The 24354-nt window shown below is 42.7% G+C and overlaps 1 protein-coding gene across 2 annotated transcripts; it reads left to right on the plus strand.

Annotated features, from left to right (window-relative positions):
- The first annotated feature begins 9245 nt into the window (after positions 1 to 9245).
- Positions 9246 to 20817, plus strand: osgn1 (oxidative stress induced growth inhibitor 1). Of its 2 annotated transcripts, none has more exons than XM_061070156.1 (8): positions 9246 to 9401; positions 14234 to 14296; positions 15509 to 15645; positions 15737 to 15928; positions 17210 to 17301; positions 17734 to 17933; positions 18030 to 18373; positions 18652 to 20817. In XM_061070156.1, the coding sequence occupies exons 2-8, from the start codon at positions 14239 to 14241 to the stop codon at positions 19219 to 19221; spliced, it is 1593 nt and encodes a 530-aa protein (XP_060926139.1). In that variant the 5' UTR covers positions 9246 to 9401; positions 14234 to 14238; the 3' UTR covers positions 19222 to 20817. The 2 variants fall into 2 exon arrangements, with proteins under 2 accessions (XP_060926139.1, XP_060926140.1); XM_061070157.1 differs by having other exon boundaries at positions 9246 to 9397.
- Positions 20818 to 24354: the final 3537 nt, after the last annotated feature.

Genomic DNA, 24354 nt, shown 5'->3' on the forward strand with positions numbered 1-24354 from the left:
ACCGAATGGGAATAGCCGTGATTTCAGATGGTTTAAGATTCCTCAGAGTTTTATAACACCGCAGCTCAGCAACGGGATGAACAAGCAAATATTAAAATGGAAGGTCACTGTGTCAGCGGCTCACGTGTCTGAACTCTACACTTTCCCATCCTGTGTAAAGTCATATGCTATTTCACAGTCATAGGATCAATGGGTCTTTGTTGTGGTTTCTGAAATAGGAGGAACAAAAAAATGAAACAAGAACAAGAGAAGCAAACGTCTGCAGGAATGAGCTGATTTATAAAAAAAAAAAAAGAAAAAGGAGAAGCAGATTTTGCAGTGAGGTGTTTTTGTGTCATTCATTTTAACTCAAGTCCAAACAAGTTGATCGTCTCTTTCTTAGAAATCAAATCATCGAGCCAAAAAAACATCATGGGAAAGAATCAACTTCAAGTTCAAGAACAAGGACAAAAAAAAGCTAAAGAAGGTTTTTCACAACTAGTCATTGGATATTTCAAACGGCAAATACCTTTTAAAAATCTGTGTAGTCGAAGGAAAAATGTTGTTATTGGTAAACAACCTAAATGACGTCATAATTCTCCCTGGGAACTTAATTCATTCTTCAGTATAAATCTGCAAAGAGGCTTAAAGTGAGGAAACAGAGTGAAAACTAATTTCTGTGTGAGACGGCTAAACAAGATTCTGTACAACCTGCAGACTTGTTCTTCAGAGCTCACATCTAAACGTTCAGCTCGTGATACAAGTTTACAAAGAAATCTGATTTAAAAAAGTTCAAAATAAGGTTTAAAGAATTTAATTCGTTGTTCTTCTCTGTTCTGAATTCAATCGGTGTTGAAGTTCTGGGGTCAGCGAGTTCAGCAGACGGAGGGATTACGGAAACAGCAACGTGTGTGTGTGTGTGTGTGTGTGTTTGTGTTCGACCTCCTCCCATTGACACGGGATCCAGGGGTCAAACATGTGAGCGAGCGTGTCTAGACGTGTCCATGTGTGCTGACATGTTGTGCGACAAAGAGCAGTTTGTCTGGTACTCACTTCTTCAAAGAGACGTCCGAGTGTTTCAGTGTCATTCACATCAACTTCAGCTCTTAATAGTTAATTAAATACACATTAAACATGGATCATTACAAAAAGAGTCAAAAGAAACGTACTTCAGACTCTGAAATGTTAATGTGTCCCCCCATCCCTCCTTCTATCCATCCCTCCATCCACACTGCTGAGTGTCACAGGTGGTGAGCAGGATCCCAGCTGACATTGAGGAGTGGGTTACACCGACATATAGAGGATAGAGCCAACCTGAACAATCCTTCACACCAGATTCACACCTACATCCACTCGTAGCAACGAACCCACAATCCCCTGGAGGAGGGGCAACGGTGCCAACCTCTGCGCCACCGTCTACACAGGGAACACGGTGTTCGAACCCCGGTGAGGAGTTGGCCTCTAAATTCAAAACTCTACTGCAGAACGTTGACCTGAATCTTTAAAAGCTGATTGGTGGATTAGTGGTTTTATAACTGGGAGTTTTAACATTCCTTCATGCAAATCTCTCTCCTGTCGCAGGTAAATGCAGATGCTGCCAAGTTCCTGTTGAGCCGAAGCTTGATGGAAATATGTTGTTATTTTTCATTCTTGCGCTCCGACAGATTTTTGGAAAGGATCGACTGCAGATACAAGTCCGGGCCTGCACTTGCACACATGGCATCTGGATTTAAAATGTAAATCAATCCGATTAGTATTCTCCCAAATAGATGCTCTTTATTTATCGGAAAGTATTAAAAACCTTAAGTAGTCTTAACAAACTGTACTTTCTACTTTTTGTTATATCACCAATAACCACACATGCGTTTTACTTCTATGTGCAAAATTGACAGTAAAGTTAAGAGAAATCCTAATAAACCGAAACCAGCTTCTTGTGATAACAGCTCTTTTTGTTGATCAGGTCGTAACAAGAACAGAAGAAGAGAAGATATCAGCCTCTTAATCACTAACTTCACCATCAGAGGGAAACACACATGGATTGTAAGTAAAAGAGTTAAAAAGGGACTTCGGACTCAGACATGTTGATGTGTCAGCGACGGACGGAGCAGAGACGGAGGAGGGACGGCAGCTGGAACAGAGGGAAGAAGAAAACGTCAATGATCAGCTGAGTCAAACGAACTGAGATAAAAGTTAAATAATCATTACTCAGGGAGACTGTTTCCCTTCTAGAATTCAAAATACGGGAAACAAATAAAAGTGGAACTGCAGGAGGAAAAAAAAAAGACAAATCAAAAGAGCAGGTTTTGGTTTGTGTGTTTGTCTCATTTTGTGTGATGTGCTCCTTGTCCTCTCCTGTCTCCTCTGCAGCTCCGCCCGGGTCCTCAAGGACACCACCTGGTCTGGGACGGAGGCCTCAGAGGGACAGGGCTGCTCAGCCGGGAGGGAATTTTCTTATTTTATCATCTTTCCTTTTAATAAACCCAGTTGGTTGAGTTGATTTAAAGATGTTTCCTGTGGTTGTTTCACCCGCAACTAAATTAAAAAAGTCATATTATTCGTGACAAGAGCTTCAACAGCTGAGTTTCTACATGAGCTTGGCAGCGATGAAGGAGTGTGGATCCTCTCTGAGGCGTCTGCTGTCAGTCACGTGTCAGACGTCTGCACAGAGGAGGTAATGAAATAAAGATTCTAAGTGTTGATTTTTTAAATCTGATTGATTATCACAGAGAAGTTCATTGTCATTTGTCTGTTTGTCCGTCGGCAGGTTTAATCAAAAAACCCTGAAGCTTGTTGGGAAGAAGACATTCACTTTGAAAACGTTGACATTGATTGTCATAACCCTAACCCACAAAGAAGAAGAGGAGTAAGAGGTTGTATCATTCTCTTCTCTTAAATCTTCCAATCTGCACATCATATGCACGCATCTTCAGAAACAGGTTTCTGCCGGCAGTGAACCCAGAGACCTCAGAAAACATATTTATCACAGATAAAGATCCATTTCTTTCAATTCAAGTTGAATTTGATTTCATTTGTTATCGTGCAATGTTTTAATTTAACGACGTTAAATGTTTTGTTGCTTTTTACACTCTTTGCTCTGTTTTTTTGATATTTTTTTTCATTTTGTTTTAAGCCTGTTCAGTGCTTTACTCAACTGTGGCCGTTTTAAACCTGATAAATGAACTTTGACTTGATGTGAAAGAGTGTGAACGGGTCTGTAGGAGTTGATGTGAGACGACAGCAGGAGATCCTCAGCCGGTGTCACCACAAGTGAAGTGAAGACGTTTCTAACAAAGCAGAAATAAAGAAAACCACAATCTGAAAAGGAAAAACCAGAGACGTACACGGACTAGGATCCAATAAATGAATAATCATACACCTGCAGCTGCCGTTACAAGCTGTTAATCCCAGCTCTGGTCATAATGTGGTTTCAGACACGATGTGTTGCATCACCGCTAATCAGTCGGCATCCCTGCACACAGAAACTGTTACATAATCTTATTTATGTAATATCTTAATCTCAGTGTCAACAAGGAGTGGCCAAGACTGAGGAGGAGGAGGGAGGAGGAGAAGGAGGAGGAGGAGGAGGAGGAGGAATGGGGCCAGAGGTCGATAACGACACCTGTTTCTGACGCCTGTATTCATCCTGGCTTTGAGCAACTGGTTTTCTTTATTATAAGTCAATGATGGATAACATTCTTTTCAAAAGTCACCTGCCTCCCAACAAGGAAAAATGACAATTTGAATGAGGGAATTAGCCAGTGGATGTTTAATCAAGAGGAATTACAGTGAATGTTATTTCCTGTAAGAGCTCAGAGAGACGACATTAATCGGTTGAAACACACACAGAGGCTTCACGTCACTTTACAAACTGAATGATCTGATTTGACACATTTGATTTCTGATCCCAGAACGCGACGGCAGCGACCTGCACAGAGCGATGAGCCCATAAAAACCCCACATTCATTGATTTCATGTCTCACCCGCTGCTGTTGTCTTTGGCCTGTGTGAAGTTTGTGTGTCCTGGCACCGCTCGCCCTCTCTGTGTCTCTGTCTTGTTCAAATGTTCCCCTCTGTTCGTGGAAAAGAGCCAGAGGAGGAATGCTTTGTGTGCTTTTAACCCTTTGTCCGGCCCTGATCTGTTCATCCTCCGCCTGTGATCTCTGCAGCTGGAAGCACATCCCAGTGACGTCGCCGCTGCAGCGCTCACACGCAGACAAAGGAAGGGCTTCCTGGACGGGATTACACGGTGACTCAGAGCTCGGTGTCCCAAAGGAACCTTTAGAAACCTCCACACTCCGCTTTCACCCCAGGAGCCGTTTGAGCGGCTGATTTGAAACTTGGAGCGTTTGCCTACAGTGGAAGCGACAGATTGAACTGAAACCGAGGCCTGGACCTTCCTCCTGTGAATCCATCGTTACACATCCGTCACCAAGGATGTTGCAAACTTTAACACTGTTGAAAGTACAAACGTTTAAAGTTTAAAGGACACATGCCTTCCTGCAGCACGAAGGATTTGCATGTGTGTGGGTTTCCTGTAGATGCTCTGGCTTCCTCCCGCCGAGCACAGACATGCAGATGATGGCTCTGAAGTGTGAATGCTTGTTTGTCGGCCGACAGCGACCTGTGTCTTCTGCCCATCCCGGCTGCAGTCAGGCTCTACAACACCAGCACCACCTGATAATGTTGTAGTCCCTGTCTATTATCTTTATCTCCACTCAACCTCTCACCATAGCTGTATTTGTATTTTTATTTTTCTTATTTATTTTTTATTTTTTTACTCAGATCACTACTATGCACAATAATATTCAACACTTTACATCTATATTTATATCATGGTCACTTATAATGGTTACATTGCAATATTTATATTTTCCTTTATACTATCTTGTAGTATTATTTATATTATGGTCACTTACTTTTAATTATTTTTTCTGTATCATGGTCACTACTGTTGCAATATTACTTATAATACTTTTGTTTTCATTACAATAACACTTACATCACTCCACTTTCTCCCCAGTACCTGCTTTTGCACAGTGTCTGTTTTGCAGGTTGTTTTTGTTTTCTGTATATTTTTACTCTCATTATGTGTAGTTTAGTAGTGTATATATTTTGATCTTTCTTTTTTATTGTTGCTTCGGCACTGTTATTTAAATTCTGTTTTTCTCTTTTTGCTGTAACAAGTGAATTTCCCCGTTGTGTGGATAAATAAAGAAATCTAATCTAATCTAATCTAATCTAATCTAATTGTCACCTGGGATCGGCTCCAGCATGGTTCCTAACAACCACTGGTGTATAAAGTACTTGAAAGCCATACTTGAGTAAAAGTACAGATATCTGAACTGAAAGTGACTTCGGTAAAAGTAGAAGTCTCCCGTCAGAAAATGACTTGAGTAAAAGTCTTAAAGTAGCTCATATTAAAAGTACTTAAGTATCAAAAGTATCTGGTGTTGAAATGTACTTAAGTATCAAAAGTAACAGTACAAGTACCAAAATTAAAAATGCAAAGTGCTTTTTATAGTAGACCTATACAGACACAAAACAACCCAAAATTTTTCTCCTCAAGATTTATCTCAACTGACTGAAAAAATTGAACAACAATGTGAATATAATGTATATAATGTAAAAATGTTGAACCCTAGATGAGAGAGAGAGAGAGAGAGAGAGAGAGAGAGAGAGAGAGAGAGAGAGAGAGAGAGAGAGAGAGAGAGAGAGAGAACCAACCTCCGCTGCCCGAGTAACGAGCCAGTTTGAGAATGTAAGAAGTAGAAAGTACAGATATTTTTGTTCAAATGTAACGAGTAAAAGTAAAAAGTCGTCAGGAAAAGAAATACTCAAGTAAAGTACAGATATGTGAAAAATCTACTTAAGTACAGAAACAAAGTATTTCTACCTCGTTACTTCCCACCACTGCTAACAACAACTATCAGGCACATTTAGGGGACTGATATCTCTGAATGTGAGAAATTGACTGATGAGCCTTATAGTTGAAGTGTATCCGCTCTACTGAGGGACATTCCAGTTTGTCTGCAGGTCAGATGGAGTGAGCTCCAGCCGCCCTGTGACCCAGGGAGGAAAAGCAGAGAATGGATGAAACGCGTGGGAATAAATGTGTGAATAAACCTGTAATTTCCTCACGTGACATGTGAGGGGGCTTGTGTTCAGGCGGGAGAGGACACTTTATACACGTGAGGCTGAGTCAGACCTGACGAACTGGATCAACACGTAGCTTCTGCAAACACAGGGGCATGAATTCTATAAAGGAACAAAGATGAGTTCCATCCCTTCATAATCCTGGATTATTGTCGTGATGAAAGCTGAAATAATGACCTCTGTGGTAACTTTGCAGGATCTGTTTAAACCTGATCTAAGAATTAGACAGTTTACTATCACACAAAGAGAAGACTTCAGGACATTGAGAACATTCATGTTTCCACTTCCAGGGCAGGGTCAATCATTTCATTTATGCAGTTAAACTTTATTTTCATGACATAACTAATAAATGATCTAGAATCTAGTTAATAAATAATAGTTCCCTGAAGAGCAGATCTCTCCTCTCACGTCTCACGGTGTCGTCACGCTGAAGCTCACTCCCCTCCTGCACATGTACGTCCAGTCTATATGCTCTCTCCTCTGATTGGCTCCCTGAGATTCACTGCGGAGACTTGGCCAATGAGAAACGGGAGCGATGAGAGAAGCAACGCAGCGGTGAGCCGGTGAGACGTGTGTTGCGTCATGGTGGAAAGAGCCAGAAACCAGAGCCGCTGAGAAGTCAGAGTTGTGTCAAATGAAACTGGGACATCAGGAGGAAAATGTCCAAATCCAGATGATCAGGGGACAGCAGCTAAAATATGACTTTTGTTTATGAAAATAAATAAATGACAAGACACTATTTTCCATTGTGATAAGTTTAAACTTTAATAATCATATCCACTTCATAAGATACGAAATTTGCAGCAAGAGTCAAAAATAGGCATCAGTTGGTAATAATAAGTAACATGCAATACTGAAGTGTAAGGATAATAATACAAATATATAAAATATATAATAAAATACAACATAACTGCAACCTTCGATCACATGACCTTCAACCTTCTTATGTAACTTTTTAATACAAACGCACAAAGTCGCTTGAAATTTGAACAAATGACAAATAAAGATTCATATTTTGATTCACAAAAATGAATTTAGGATGAATGTGTAGCATCTGTCCAGTGACTACAGATGAATATTACACCCATGTTTATTAGTGTGGACTGTCCCTGTTGAATAAATAACAATAAGGAAGTTAATTTCAGAGGTATAGAAACAAAAGTACTATATTTTAAGCCTGATGATGAAAAGGCATCATTTAATGTATCTGAAATCATCCTGTGGGGAACATGAATACATTTCACTAATTCTTCAACGATCCATCCAGAAGTTGTCGAGACGTTTTCCTGAAACCGAAGCAGAGCAAACATGTAAATCTGCTGTTTGTCCCACAGAGTTGGGTTCAGCCTCCGGAGACAATGAATGATCTTATTAAATTAAATCCCACATTAGATCGACGTTGAGATATTTTACTGCAAACCTGGAAACTTTCATCAGCTGATTGCTCTGGACCAACATGCAGAAGATCGTCAAAATCATTAAGAGTTATCCTCTGGAGAGCATGAATGTTTTATTTTTAATCAAATTTAGTGTCAATCCATTGAGTCGACATCAGGATATTTCACAGAAAACTCAGATTTTTGAATCACGCTGGAACCACATGCAGAGGATCATCAAGCTCAGTGGTGCGTCCTCTGGGGAACATGAGTCGTTTTACCTCATTGTGTTGCATTCTATCGGACAGACGTTAATATAGTTTAACCTGGACCCAAAGTATTTAATAGATTCACTCCACACAGATGGGTTGTAGACGACAAATATTTTACTCTGCGTGCATTTTACTTTCCCGTCTCCAAGCAACTGTAAAAACAATGCTGTTAAGAAATGAAGGTAAAAGAAACCCAACATTATTCCACTAAGGTCACAGAAAGCGGTTTCTGGAATCGTTGACCAAACTGCTGCTGTTCAGGGCTCTGCCTCAGGGAGGGTCTGCCATCAGAGAGGAGGAGAAAGTCAAGAGGCCTCACTCTGTTTGCAATTCCAGACCCGACGACCATCACCAAAGAACACTATATTTCTTCTTACTAAATTAGAATTTAATTTTTTTTATATAATATGACCTATTATAGACCCATGACCCTCTCGACTAATTGATAGGATACATAGACAGACAGACAGAGAGATAGACAGATAGACAGACAGACAGACAGACAGACAGACAGACAGACAGACAGACAGACAGACAGACAGACAGACAGACAGACAGACAGACAGACAGACAGACAGACAGACAGACAGACAGGCAGACAGACAGACAGACAGACAGACAGACAGACAGACAGACAGACAGACAGACAGACAGACAGACAGACAGACAGACAGACAGATAGATAGATAGATAGATAGATAGATAGATAGATAGATAGGTAGATACATAGATAGATAGATAGATAGATAGATAGATAGATAGATAGACAGACAGACAGACAGACAGACAGACAGACAGACAGACAGACAGACAGACAGATAGATAGATAGATAGACAGACAGATAGATAGATAGACAGATAGATAAATAGATAGATAGATAGATAGATAGATAGATAGATAGATAGATAGATAGATAGATAGATAGATAGATAGATAGATAGATAGATAGATAGATAGATAGATAGATAGATAGATAGATAGATAGATAGATAGATAGATAGATAGATAGATAGATAGATAGATAGATAGATAGATAGATAGATAGATAGATAGATAGATAGATAGATTGATTGATTGATGATAGACAGATAGATAGATATACATAGGTTTAGTTTACTTTATTACACATGTCATAATACATTTATATGGATATACTCTATAATTGCATATGCAACATATATGCTCATATAATCCATACACATGTCTGATTAGATTATGCAGACATCAGTGACATGGAGGGAACCGACTGCGATGCAACAACTTGTCCCTCGGCTTCTTATCTCCGGTCACACTCGTGTCTGCAGCATCTCGCCTCCATAGACGATCCTTTCGATGTACAACACGGGGCCAGGAGGGGGCGTGGCCGTGCCGGCGGTGGTCTGGCCGCTGATTGGTCGGGGGCGGGGCCTACGCGTCCCGGTATAAAGCGTGAGAGCGCGCGGCGGAGGGGCCGCAGCTCGAGCTCGACGTGACGCGCGCGCACATCCCGGACTCACGAGCTCACGCGAGGAGAGAACAAAGCGACATGAGCGCGTGAGACTCAGCGACAGAGACACAAAGACACAAAGACACGAGGGGACGCAGAGACGCAAGGAGGCGGAGGCGTGTGTGTGCGTGTGCGTGAGTAACCTTCATCTATCATATGTAACGAGCAGCCGGGCGCGTGCACGCTGCCGCACATGCGTCATGGAGGTCACCCGAGGATGAGGTGGGGGGGGGGGGGGGCGTGTTACTGGAACCCCCCCCACCCCCCCTCCCTTGAATTCAACTTATGCATTCAAGATATAAAACTTTATTTATAATGACTTCACTGTTACACTGGGTTCAGTGGAGGATGAAGTATATTAAGGTGTAATTACATCATCCACACAAAAATTATTCATATTTTGTGTCCCCGAGCTTTTTGCTTGGATCACAAATAAAAGCAAAGTTAATGCAAAACACCACAATTCACACTGGAATTAATCTTGTGCTTTGTGCGAGTTAATATTATTACACGTGCTGTATTTTGAAAGAAGCATTTTGACATTTGGTGAAGGTTCAGCTCATTTGTGCATAAACGTAAAGTTACCAGTGAGTATTAATCACGCGCGTAAAGTATATTTAATTTCAAACTACACCAACTGTGTGACATTAACTTAATAAGGATTGGTCAGCCCAGGGGCTCTAAAGCTTCATGTTGCAGACCACACATCATATTTCTATTAATTCCATAGACTGCTGAGGCAGCTGTTCTCAAATGGAAGATAATTAAAAAGTCATTAGCCGTGTGGCCGGTGGTGTGGCAGCTGGGCGGCTGCAGGAGGAGGAGGAGGTCAGGAGAGAGAAGGAGCAGGTGGGAGCTGGCCCGGAGGCAGGAGGAGGAGGAGGGTGTGGAGTCAGGTGGGAGCTGGGCCAGGTGGCTGCAGGAGGAGGAGGAGGTCAGGAGAGAGAAGGAGCAGAAGCCCTGTGGAGTCAGGTGGGAGCTGGGCCAGGTGGCTGCAGGAGGAGGAGGAGGTCAGGAGAGAGAAGGAGCAGGAGCCGTGTGGAGTCAGGTGGGAGCTTGGCCAGGTGGCTGCAGGAGGAGGAGGAGGAGGAGGTCAGGAGAGAGAAGGAGCCGTGTGGAGTCAGGTGGGAGCTGGGCCAGGTGGCTGCAGGAGGAGGAGGAGGAGGTCAGGAGAGAGAAGGAGCAGGAGCCGTGTGGAGTCAGGTGGGAGCTTGGCCAGGTGGCTGCAGGAGGAGGAGGAGGAGGAGGTCAGGAGAGAGAAGGAGCCGTGTGGAGTCAGGTGGGAGCTGGGCCAGGCGGCTGCAGGAGGAGGAGATCTTGTTTACAGTCAAATAGCCCTGGATGTATCTGGGCGTGGAGACTGTGTGATTGACAGCTTGTCGGGGGTCAATAGGTGCAGATAGCAGGTGTAGGTGTGTCCTCAGCCCCTCAGTTAGGCTCCTCCCCTGCTTTTCTATATATATATATGGTTACTTCTAGTTGGAAAAAACCAAAACAATCTGCCAAACTCAAGGCTTGGAGCCGGCTTGTTGCAAACAGACGGTGGAGAGAATAAGATCTGAACCTGAAGGTGAGCTGCATCCGAGAGAATTGGAGAGAGAGGTGAGGTGGAGGGGAGAGAGAGGGGGAGTCAAAGAGGAGTTCTAATAATGATAATAAGAGATGTAAATATATCCTTAACAACAACAGCAGCACCTGTTTTATCTAATTCTAAATGAAAGTTAACTTACTTACTGAGATAATCTGATACTTTTCAAATTCGCTCCCAAAGTACAAGGAAGGATTTTTCCAGCTGATTCACGACCAGAGGAAGTAAAGTTATTACATGTGAGTGTTATGATTGTGTTGCAATGAAAGAGGCTGAATTCACAAAGTGCCGACTCACCCAACACGCACGCTGAGGGGAGAAGTGCTGTGTCACTGTTGTCCAAGACGTTTATTGGTTTTAATGACAGGTAATAAATTCCTCGTGGCACCGGCAGCTCTGATGGTGCCACGAGGAAACTTTAGATAACGACTTAGTTCTCACAGAGAGTTAGTTTAGTTTCTTGAGGAGGAAACTAGTTTCACAAGTTTTCACGAGCACATTCATCCCAAGTGAATCTGAGGGGGAGGGGCCTGTTTGGCTGTGCGGTTGTGCGGTTGTGAGCAGATTTGATGCCTTCAGGTTGAGTAGAGAACACATTTGTCTGCATCAGGTGAATAAAAGTCAAGGCAATGGACAGATCAGAGTTAAAACAGCAGAATAAATACTTTCTCAAAACATTCAAGCAGGTAGTATTTAAATAAGAGGTTTTTGGAATGTGCATGTGAACGTGTGTGTGCATGAGCGATGCTTCACTTTGCTGTAGCTGCTGGCCAATGCAAAATGCACTCTAGGAAACTGTGTGCACACTCCAGTGAAAACTCAACCGTTCATTTACGATGTAATAGGTAGTAGGCGGTACTTAAGTTTAAAGTTAGTACGAGAACAGAGTATCCATATCAATCATCTCAGTTCACTTGGTTTGTTTGGTTCATTAAAATCCGCTCCGGGCGAGTAACTTTAACCAGTTTGATACTGTGCAAACCGGTTGTTCCAGAGAAGTAGCCTGCAGCAATATTATTATGAGTATTATTATTATTATATATTATGACTAACTGAGTCGCTAATCTGTGACAAGCGGATGGAGATGAAAAGTCAGTATTTGTGTGTATTCGTGTGTGTTTTGGGCTGAAAACAAGAAGAGACGCGACAGACTTCAGTCTCCAAGAAAACTTAAAGTGCGGCAAAGTGACAGCTCTTAGGATTTGAAGCTGAAGGAGACGAGTGGTTGTGTCTTGAGCCGTGTTATCAAGGTCCTGTCAGAAACCTAAAGCTGCTATATGCAGGAACCGGGGGAAAGTATTAACCAAATTAACAGACACCAGCAATATTAGGTGAGTTAAAGGTCATAAATGTTTGTCGGAGACATTTTGGGGTTAATTCCCCAGCCCTAGTTTGGGATTTAAAAAAAAACAACAGCTTCATTCTTCCATTTTTTCAATAATAAACAAGGAACAGAACACAATGGGCTCAAGTGACTCAGACGGTAATGAGGTGGGGTCTTTACTGTAAGTCAGGTGATCGCTGCTGGTTCCTGGTAAACACACTTCAGAGTTTTCTGCCAGAGAGTGAAAGCCGCTCCACATGTAGGCTAGTGGGGCTGCACGTCGCTGTGTACAGTATGTGTGTGTGTGTCTGTGTGTGTGTGTGTCTGTGTGTGTGTGTGTGTGTGTCTGTTTGAACCAGAGGGCCGGGCTCTGTGCCAGCGGCCGCTCTGCTCTTATGTAATCATCTGCACTCGTCCCAAATTCTCTCACTCATTCCATTTCATTCTTTCCACTTTTTTCTCTCTATCCTCATTCTTTCCCCGTCAGTCTTCCTCTCCTCCAACACTCCCATTTCTCCCTCTTCTCCTCCTTCTCCTCCTTTGTCCCATATGCTCTCAGTACCTTTCTCTCTTTGCCTGTGTAAGCATGACTGTGCAGGTTGTCCAACACTCCCTCTTCTCCTCCTTCTCCTCCTTATCCTCTCAGTAACCTTTCCCTCTGCCTGTGTAAGCATGACTGTGCAGGTTGTCCAACACTCCCTCTTCTCTTCCTTCACCTCCTTCTCCTCCTTCTCCTCCTTTCTTCTCTCAGTAACTTTCTCCCTCTGCCTGTGTAAGCATGACTGTGCAGGTTGTCCAACACTCCCAGCTACTCAGCGGCGCCCTTGAACTTGTGAATGAGTTCAAACCTCCGGCGCCTCCGACACTTTGCTCAAGTTGTTGCATTTCCGCCGAGGTGGTTTTCAAACTTCAGATTCAATAGAGGCTTAAAATGTCAAAGTTTAACCGTTAATTCTATTAGAAATAACTATAACTATGAACAAACCACAAAAACAAAACGTAAACATATATTTTACAGTTATTCTGTATGATAAAAGTTGCACTAGTCGTGCATATCTCTCTGTGAAACGTTCATTTCAACTTATAGCATTTGGCCAATTGATAAATCAGTCAGGCTACAAGTGGTTCATTAAAAATTACAAAAAGAAAGACACAGCTTTCACATCCTCAGGCTCTATCCACCTCCAGATGTTGAATCCAGCTGCTGATGTTGTGTGTCTGTGCAGATGAATCAGTTTGGTGACTGTAAGAGAGCAGTGGTGTTTCTTTGTACACATGAAATATGATCTGACAGCCGCCGGCGTCCTGTGATCATCTGAGAGACCTGTGTCATGTGGCAGAGCTGGTTACTGCAGCTCATACGCCTCAGTTACAGAGTCTGTGGGTTTGAGGGCTGTTGAGTCAAGGTCAAAACCAAGTTGTTGTCAAAAGACGTCAGAATAAGAAGCCGTAGTCGGGGAAGTATCAAGACATTTATCTGAAAGTTAACTGTAGCTGAAACAGAAATCTTTCAACGCCCGAGTCCTGTCCTGTGTGGAATGACTCAGCAACTCCTCAACTTCCACATATTTCCATGTGACAGAACTGATTCTTTAAACAAACTCTGTGTTGTTCACAGTGAGTCAGTTAATCAGTTAATCATCTGCCACAGTCAGTACAAATGAAGTTTAGAAAGAAATTTAAAAAACAATATTTTTCTATATCTGTGAATTTAAAAAAGACCTTCCTCTTCCATTTTGTTCGTGTGTGTTTGTGTGTGTGTGTGTGTGTGTGTGTTTGTGTGTGTGTGTGTGTTTCTGGGTGTCTTTGAGGTCATGTTGCTTTGCTTTGTTGAGCTTTCAGGCCAAGAGGAAGTGTGTGTTTGTGTGTCTGTGTGTGTGTGTGTGTGTGTGTCCTTCAGTGGAAATATACTGCCCGGCCATTGTGACCACTGACATGACTCGGCAATGATTAACTAAATCACCTTTACTCTCATTCTCAGATAAAAGTGCAGCTTATAGAACCGACTCAAATGTTGCAGAGTTATAATAATAACAATGTTTTTCTCTTTTCAGTCAAAATGGATCTCGATGATAAAGAAGCTCTCTCTGGAGAGATTGTGCCTGTGGTGATAATCGGTAAGACACACACACACACACACACACACACACACACACACACACACACACACACACACACACACACACACATACTTGCACTTCATCACGTTGGTGATGTCACAGGAAACCCCAGAAGCGCAGCAGCTCGCCTTGCTTATTGCGGTTGCTATGATACGTGTGTTATGATTACTTAACGGAGAAATGGCACAAGGCTCTTTTCAAGTCAGTTTTCCTGTTTTCTCACGAGCACCTGAACTCACATTGAACAGTAAAGTTCACTCCTGTGAGCAGCTTGTTTACAGTGAAGTCACATTTAGTTTTTAAAGTGTTGTAGGATTTGAGCAGCAAAGCATAATTACTACTGCTGCCACTGAAGTCTGGATGTTTGTGTTAACGTAAGAACACAAACGTTAGAGTCAGCACCTCCAGACATTTTCTGGAACTTCTCCTCGCCCGATTGATCCGAACTATCCGAACCATCTCCGGCTGCGTTCTTCATATGAGACGAAGCTCAGGTCTGAAAACGACTTTAGAAAGTGTTGGCTTCCGCCTCAGCAGGAAGTGCAGTAGTCAGGGATGTTATCAGATCCTTATCGCCACAGATATACAAAGATAAAAAAGCAACATATTTCTATTCCCCGGTGGTTGTTAAAGGTGCAGTCACGACTCTCTCCCTATTGGTTCTGTCTTTTCAGGACAAAACCTGTGAAGGGACTTTGGAACGAGGCAGAAAGTGTTTGTTAGACTTTTTTACTTCATAAGAATAAATCCGCTTCTTTAAAAGTTTCTGTTTTCTAATAAACGCAACAACATCACCGTGTGTATTTGTCCCTGTGAAGAAGAGGCTTTGTTTGAAATCATTACTCATCACTTGTAGGCAAATGAGACTTTAAGCAAATTAGATATTTTCCTGCGCTGTGTGTGTTTGTGTGTGTGTGTGTGTGCGTTATTGCCGAGTCATTGTCTGGTTGTCCAACGAGTTTTAACAACGTGCTAGTCTGTGATAACAGTAACTGAGCTTTCTTCTCTTTGACGGTTTTTAAAGCTTTAAATACATTGTTAAGACGGACGACAAAAAAACACCACATAGCAACCAATTAGAGACGCACAATACGCACACAAAAACTCCACCGTCAGAGCATTATGTGGATTATCAGTGCACTTAGAAACCAATGGAAATACCTCGGCTACACTCACCCCACCCCACGTCTGTTTCTCTCTGTTTCCTAGGTAACGGTCCGTCTGGCATCTGTCTGTCATACCTGCTGTCGGGTTACACCCCCTACCTGTCGCCTGGGGCATCGCACCCCAACCCCCTGCTGCACAGCAAGCTGGGAGAGCAGCCTCACCTGTCGCTGCTGGAGCAGGTAACACACACACACACACACACACGTGCAGCCGGTCGTTGTTCTATAAGAGAGAAAGTATAACAGTGCATCTCCCGGTCTCCTCCTCCAGGATCTGGAGTACCTGTGTGAGGGCTTGGAGGGCCGGTCGACCAATCCCATGGCCGTGCTCTTTGATTCGCTGCTGCTGCCCGACAGCGACTTCGGCCTGGACTACACGTCTCCTCTGGAGTGGAGGTTCGAGCCCGAGCGGGCCATCCCTCACCTGGTGCTGGGGAAGGGTCCGCCTGGAGGAGCCTGGCATGTACGTAGCTGGAGTTATAGATTATACACAGATTATTGATTGTTCTTATGTCATCTGCTGTGATACGAGTGAAAACCAATGAGATCAGGTCTTTTAAAACTTATTTAGAACCTATTTATGTATTTTTGGGTCATTGAATCAGATGTGAGCTTCACACAGATCTTTGCACTTGTACAAACACACACATGCTCAGGGGACAGCACAGAGCAGGAATACGATCAGCTCATTATGCTGGAACTCAACATTATATATCTTTATTTTAATATTTCAAATATATCAAATATTTTATTCCACATTCTAGTTTTTATTACTTTTATATATACACGTTTTGGTGAAGTCAAGTTTGATTATATAGCATATTTAAAAACTGCAGTTAAAGGGACTCTTACCTTTGTTGCATTTTTACACTTTTTTTGGATAAGGTATTGGTATTAATAAGGTAATGACACTCTAAAATGCAAGACAGACCCACCATGAGTAAAAACAAACAATTATTTCACTCTCATAATATTTAGTGAAAACTTCAACCAATAAAATTCTTCGGACCGAAGGACCTTATTGGCCGACAGACCTGTCTGTTTGCTGCATGGACATGCAGGTTTTCCGTCTGCTTCTTGTGGCGCATTCGGGCCCGTCATCATATGTGAATGTAAATGTATATAACTTACCGAATCCATTGCTTTGGTAAACAAAAACTCACGTGCGTGCGCGGAGGCAGTATGTCGTAAGTCTGCTTGTAAATAAAGTTTCTTCAAAAAAACACCGCGGATGGGAACGAGGGGGTGGGGCATTGGAGGAAGGCGGGATGATTTGAATGTGCTGTAATTCTCAAATGCAACAAAGGTAAGAGTCCCTTTAAACAAAATGCTGAGGAATAATAAGGAAACAACGCGAAAAACAGAAAAGGAAGAAAATTACATCGATCATCATTAAATGAAATGGAATAAAAATGCATTTAAAAGCCTCGGAGAACATCAGAGTCTTCGGGGCGGCTGCAGAAAACGTGCGCGACCAAGTTCAGTGATTCCACTGGTTTCTCCACGTCGACTCGCCGCAGCAAAATAAAATCAACCTGATCCGACGCCTTGTCGACTCAGTTGAGCTTTTATTCAACTGTAGCATGAGCTTAGACACACGCGGAACCTTGTGATCCACACACTGATGCTAATGTGTTCAAACAAGCTTTGTTTTTCTTTCTCAGGGGAATGTAGATTCACCTTAAGGGCTTAACTCAGTCTAACCTTTGTGTGTGTGTGTGTGTGTGTGTGTTGTTGTTCCCAGGCGATGGAGGGCTCCATGCTAACTCTGAGCCTGGCTAACTGGATGGAGCTTCCCGGACTCAAACTGAAGGACTGGATGAGAGAGAAGCGCAGGTTCGTCCGTCAAGCTTAGTTCCCTCGCCAGACACGTGACTTCACAGCTTCGTCAACTTAAATCAGAGAAGATTGTTTTCACTTCCACTTCCTCGTTTGGGCTTGAAGCCCGAGTCACACGGCAAATAGGTTCTCCCCAATAAATCGTTTCCACCATTTAAGGAAGCTCTCATCACACTGAGCTGCAAAGTTTGGTCTTTATTAGTATTTGATTATTAAAACAGGGTGAAACATTGTTGAGTTGCATACAATGACAACGAGTGATTAAATAAGACTCTTCCTGTTCACTTCTTGTTTTCAATTAACAGTAGATCTACAGCACACTCCTCAAATTCTTGTATCATCGTGATATTTTGGATAGATTGATAATATAAAACGTTTTCCTGTGTTGTATTAAAACAAAACTGTCTTTTCGTGTTCCTCTTATTCCAGAAATGTTCGTAACGACCGCGCCACACCAGCCGAGATCGCCTCCTACTACCAACACTACGTTTCCCAGATGTCCCTGGAGCAGAGCTTCGCCTGCGGGACCACCGTCAGCTCGGTGACCAGGCAGCCCAGCAACCAGGAGGGGGCGCCGTCCTACTGGAGAGTGACGGGACTGCAGCGCCGCGAGGGGGAGGAGCTGGGAGGTACGCTGAGTTCCATCTCTGCTGATACATGTCATAGTGTGAAAGTGAAAGAAAAAGCCACATTCACACCTTCGTCCGCCTTTCTCCTCCTGTTAGACGGATCCTCTGTTTCGGACGAGGTTCCTTTCTCGCTCTTGGCCCACAACGTGGTTTTGGCCACGGGAACCCACGACATCCCAGCCCGACTCGGCGTGGAGGGCGAGTCGCTGCCATATGTCTGCCACTCGTTCTGGGAGCTGGAGGCGGCGATCTCGAGTGGCGAGCTCGACCAGGCGTCGGACGCCGTGCTGGTGGTGGGGGCGGGGCTCACGGCGGCTGACGCTGTGCTGGCCACTCACCATCTCAACACGCCCGTCTACCACGCCTTCAGACGCTCGGTCACGGACCCGGGTCTCATCTTCAACCAGCTGCCCAAAGTTCTCTACCCAGAATACCACAAGGTGAGGAGAGAGGAACAGGAAGCTGAGGAGTGTTTCATCATTTCTGTGAAACGTCTGTTTCCATGTGTGTATTTGATGCCTTTCTTTTCGGTATGTGACAGTAAGATGAATACTTTTGGGTGAAGTACAAAACCAAATATTAAAAATCATAAAGTTATGGAACCCAACCTGTTTTATAAATCCTGCAGAGAAGCTACGAGCTTGATAAATTACATAAAAAGTTTATTTATTATCCAAATAATGATTCACACTCTGCTTTTGTGTCCCTTGGCGTCCAGATTCACCAGATGATGACTCAGCAGCAGCACCAACCGACTCCTCCCCCTCAGGACCACGCCCAGAACGACGACTCCACCCCTTCCTCGCCCCCCTCGTCCTACTCGGGATACCTGAGCTTCCCGTGTCACCGGGTCGTGGCGTTCAGACCCGACAGGAAGTGCATCCTGGAGTCCGAGTCCGGCCAGCGCACAGTGGTCCAGGTCTCCAAGGCTCTGGTTCTTATCGGCGCCCATCCCAACCTCTCCTTCCTGGAGGACAACGGGCGTCAACTCGGCGTCAACACCAAAGAGCCGATCACCTGCCGGAGGAACCCGATCGAGGTGGACCCCTTCACGAGCAAGGTGGTCGCGGCAGAGGGGCCCGGCATGTACGCCATGGGGCCGCTGGTCGGCGAGAACTTTGTGAGGTTCCTGAAGGGAGGAGCGCTGGCTATCGCTAGCGACCTCGCCAAGAGACAGAAAAAGGGGGGGGAAGGTGGGGATCTGGCCGCAGACACATTAATGGACAAATGGCTGGACAGACAGAGGACCACGCAGACAGAGGCCAGGGCCTGTGCCGTGGACTCGTAGCAGGAGGTCAGGGGGCCAGGCTGTGAAATGGACCGAAGCAAACTAAAGACACAGGTCACGTTTTCCCATTAATCACACAGTAGGGACATGGACAGGCTGCTGAGGACGGACAAGAGACTCTCCAGCTGGACTCTGGCATCACCTCAGATCTACTGTACATCTGGTTTGGCAAAAAAAGAAAAGCTGCCAGACCTGAGGAATCCTGAAGGTTGTAATCAGACAGAAGGCTGGAGCGGTGAAAGGACAACGAGAGGGTGACACTGGAATGAAGGAAGAGACGGAGGGGAGAGGATTTGGTTGATAATCAGGATTTTGCCTTAAAATGACTCTTAAACACGTTCAATCCTGTGTAAACAAACAGCAGAGATACTTCGTGGCTTCTGTTATTTATATCTGCTGTGGGTGGAAGCACATTTCTGCCCTTGAGGTTTAACTGCAAGTTATTCTAATGAGAAACTTCCTTAAAATCATGACTAAAGATCCAAAAATCATGACTAAAGATCTCAAAATAATGATTAAATATCTCACTATTAGGATTTAAGGCTTCCATAGCCCTGGATTACTCATGGTTTATACAGTCATGGCTGTTTATAAAGATGGACGACATGTCAGCTCTCAAACTATAAACCCAAAACATCTTGATCACCCCCTGGTGGCTGGATGCAGTGTAGGTCATAAACTCACTCCTCCTCCAGTGCAGTGTTAGTGAAAGTCTTGATTGACAGCTGAGGCTGACTCGTGATTGGTCGAGCAAGTGTGTAATCGTGGCTCTACACCACCAACAGGCTGAGGCCTCCAAATGACATCAAAAGCGAAATATGGCGCCACCTACAGCTGGGTTATGTGAACTTTATCTCTGGGAGGATGCAGAGATGTGTCGTCCAACTTTATTTACAGGTTGATCCCACACAAAGGAAACGTGCAATTGAAAGTGGCAGAGAAGAAGAGAGATGGTAACAAGACGGAGGGGGGAAAAGGAAATGGAAATGAAGAGAAAAGGTAGAAGAGAAGAAGAAATGAGAAAAGAAACCAAGTGAAATTACCTTTTTACATATCGGCTTCTTATCACTGAAATGTGCTCGATCACTGCAGTTACTTCCAGGTTGAAGTTGAACCGTTCAGCCAAACTTATTTTTTATTTAACAAGTTTCATCATCAACAGCTCGTGTCTTTACAAACCGACTAATAATGAATTCCTGCGTCTTTATATCATAGTTTTTATGTGAATGTTTGTATATTATGGGTTTTCTGTGTAGTGAATCTGAACTGTTCTATTTTTCCATGTTAGCGTCATTTTATCATGTAACTCAGCCTGAAATTCTACCTGATATCTTTGTAAATCTCCGTAACGAATATTTTATACTTCACAAAAGAGAAATATAAGTATATATATACATAGATATATATATTTTTTAATATTCCCTCAAATTGTTGAATTTGCAGCTGTTAAGTGAGATCAGATAACCAGCACTGTTTCTGTTGCCCTGTGGACTTTAATGTTATTTCCTCACGAGGCATAAAACCACTTCTGTAACTTGAAATGACAACAGGAGGGTTTTAAAGAGGTCCTATAAAGAAAGATGATTTTTATCATTATTTTACTTTGCTTCCTCAACATGCGCCTTCCACTGTGTTTGTTAAAGTTTCGATGATCCGGTAAAAACGAATGCTCATGAAAACTGAGCTTTAAGTTTTGAAATAAAAAAATTCAAGACAAGTTGAAGCGCTATACGCTGTAATCACAACTTGTGATGAGTCAATGGACCAAGTTTTATTATCATGTTTGTGAGTCCGGCTCTTATTCCAGATTCTTTGTGTGACACTACAATGAAGACATTAAGAACTTCAATATAACACAATATAAAAAACACCTTCAGTATAGGCTACAGAAGTTAAAAGTAAAATTAAAAAACAAAAGATTAATTCTTATATTTTGTCCTCTACTGTAAAGCTATGTAAATTATTAACAACTAAAGCTGCATCTAACTATTTCTTCATTATAAATTAGTCAGCTGATAATTTTCTTTTTAAATCAATCACAACACCTGTAGATTTTTCCTAAAACAATACAAACATTCAGCTTATTTTACATCAGACATCAAATATCGTTTTGGTTTAACTTCAGTCAGAGTTGCAGTTTCCATTAATCCCACATGAACACTTCTCACACTCCTGCCACTGGTTCTATTGAAGAGTAAACACTCGTTTTCAGCCTTTTCGTTTCCTCCTGACGGCTCCTGATGCCTGAACACTGACGGTGACCTCTGACCCCGAGGAGCCTGCGGTGCCTTACGTCTCTCAGCCGCCCCGGAGCGTCCTCCATGTCTCTGATGTTATCAGGTCAAACTCATGTCCAGCTTTATTAACACAACTTGTTTGTACATGCCTTGTTTGTTTGATTTATACTGACAATAATCTACTTGTGTCAATATACAACTGAGTTTCTATTAAACAAAAAGATTTTCAGCAAATGTGTTTGTCTTTTTAGTCGATAGCTTTTCATTTACCGACACACAGACTTGTAGGTTTTTATTTGACATATTGTGCTTTAACAGTAACACAATCTGTCTTCTAGTGTGACAATAACATAACAACAATAGTATCTCCACCATTATCCACTCACTAAGCTTAGGTTACTGTTTAAAAAATACTGAAGGAAATGAACAACAGATTCCCTCTCTTCTTCCGCTCCAGAATGACGGAGGGACGTGTTGGAGCGAATTGAGAAATAAGCTTCACAAAACATTACTTCCATCAGATTTTAGACTTTTGTTTCCCCCTCATTTCATCAATAGTAGGAAATAATGACAAATGTATTTATATAGAACCTTTCAAAACCCAGTTACAAGTTACAAAAGAAAAAAATAAACCGTTGAAGACAGTTAAAAAGCAAACAGTGGGAAACAATTAGATTTTATTTAAAATAATGAATCTTCAAATCGAAGATCACACAGCAAAAGAGCCACATCTGTGAAAATGTGTCTTCAAGAGAGATTAAAAAGATGATCTGGAGTTTTCTACTTGAACAGAACAAATATTTATATCAAAATAATTCTAAAGAAATCAGCATAAACACGCCGTGTCAGTTCTCCCTCTGGCCAGCAGGTGTCCCTGCAGTACTAATACAAATACAGCTCAGAGACACGAGTTGTGACTCAGGTGGTTGAAAAACTCTTTAGGTTGAAATTCATGAAATCTCTTTATTTTACTTTGGGAAACTGAACCTGTTGTTGTTCTTGGTTTCCATTGCTGCTCCTCCCTCTGCAGGTGAGACACAGACCTGTTGATGTTTTCTGTGACGTTTCAATCACAGACTTTGACTGTTGATCATTTAACAAAATAGTTCCCGTTACATTTTCTGTCAATCAACTAACTGGTCAGTGCATCTCTAAAGCACCGGTCGGTTGGACCCAATGACGAATCCCTGGCCCGGGGCCCAATAGGAAGTGGATCCGCCCACTGGTCCTGCACATGTGTTGTATATGAATATATAAATATACACAAGTAATATACATATATACATAATCTAATCAGTTTTAATATTGAACAGGAGTAATAAAAATAAAAAGTGTTGTTTTACTGTTGTTCTGCACAGACACTGATGCTCTGTCTCCATGGAAACCATGTTGGTGTTTGGAGTGTTGATGGTGATGGTCCGAACCTGACACACACACACACACATACTCACACACACACACACACACACACACACACACACACACACACACACACATACTCACACACACACTGATACACTGGCAAACACGGATACACACACACAGATGTACAGCCTTGTGGCGTGATGGTTGCCGTGGTAACGGGACCGGTAGGACGGCTGAGGTTCCTGTGACTCAGCTCGTTGCCATGGTGAATCAGTCAGATACACCGTGACGAACACAGAGAGCCGACGCTTGGAGTCGTTTATCAGCTGTGCGTGATAACAAGAGATTCAAGATTCAACATTGAAGAGTTTATTATCAAATGCACAACAATAACATTAAGCAGTCTCTGGCAATGAAATGCTGGAGTCACAGGCTCTCTGCTAGCAATGCTCAAGTAGTTACAACCCCCCAAAAAACAAGAGGAACAGCCTGAACGAGTGATAACGAGAGATTCAGTTACAACTCTACGTTATCACCAGTGACTCATGTCCCAGTGGTTTCCTGTCTGTTATAAACTGTAACTGTTGGAACTTTTAATAGATACAGACTGACAAGAGGATCAGGCCAAAGGAAAGTTCACACAAGAACAACAACATATTAGGGTCTAATAGAGTCTAAGCAGATATTGAAGGTTTAATTAAGGCCCAGTATATGTCAGCATTTACAAGATAATTCTTCCAATGGAGACAAACCTTAAAATGCTTAGTGTATGCAAGCAAGTGTATGAAAATAACAACATAAAAAGAAGACAAATCTCTCAGGGTGAGAAACAGAAACGTTGTGGCCAACTGCAAAGAAATAACCTCAGTTGATAACACACAAGTAAATTAAGTTCTTTCAAATTAAAGTTACCCGTTGATTTTATTCATACAAACTTAATTTAAGCAGTTTCTTGAGTTGGACCGACTTTTTTCTTTTTTTCAGACGCAGACAGAGACGTCACCTTGGAAAGTCGATGAGATTCGGGAGCTTTTGGTGACAAAGTCCGAAGATAATCCGTAAACAAAATCACGTGAACTCCGCAGCAGCATTTATACGTCTGATCATACATCTGGAGAACAGCTCAATATTACAACTGTTTAACCTCATCGCTGTGATTCCTTATAAGTGAATTCATCCGTCTCAGCTCTTATATTCACATGTTAACACATTAAAATGTCATCGTGATGCGTTCATCAGATGTTTCTGACTCCCCTGACCTTTCACCTCATCCCACATTTTGGTCTATGACCTCAAATCCTTCGGCTCAGAGGCTTTTTACTCTCGTGAGGATCAGGTCTGGACTCTTCCATCTCTGTTGGAACCACATCCTCCAAACTGTGATGTGAGAGGACGCTCGGCTCTAACATCAGGGGAAATGTGGGGGGAAAATACAACAGAGACGATCTGTGCAGAGTTCAAGGTAATTACAGCAAATACAGGGTGTAAAGTTACACACACATCATTCAACTTTCCCCCCAAATTATTAACC

This window comes from Limanda limanda, chromosome 4 (assembly GCF_963576545.1).
Source record: "Limanda limanda chromosome 4, fLimLim1.1, whole genome shotgun sequence".
NCBI classification, from domain to species: domain Eukaryota; kingdom Metazoa; phylum Chordata; class Actinopteri; order Pleuronectiformes; family Pleuronectidae; genus Limanda; species Limanda limanda.

Bases quoted from the DNA above. Each gene is read 5' to 3' on its own strand.
- osgn1 (XM_061070156.1), top strand. From the start codon at position 14,239: ATGGATCTCGATGATAAAGAAGCTCTCTCTGGAGAGATTGTGCCTGTG. The intron at 15,929-17,209 runs GTACGTAGCTGG...TGTTGTTCCCAG, and splicing joins CGCCTGGAGGAGCCTGGCAT to GCGATGGAGGGCTCCATGCT. The intron at 17,302-17,733 runs GTTCGTCCGTCA...CTCTTATTCCAG, and splicing joins TGGATGAGAGAGAAGCGCAG to AAATGTTCGTAACGACCGCG.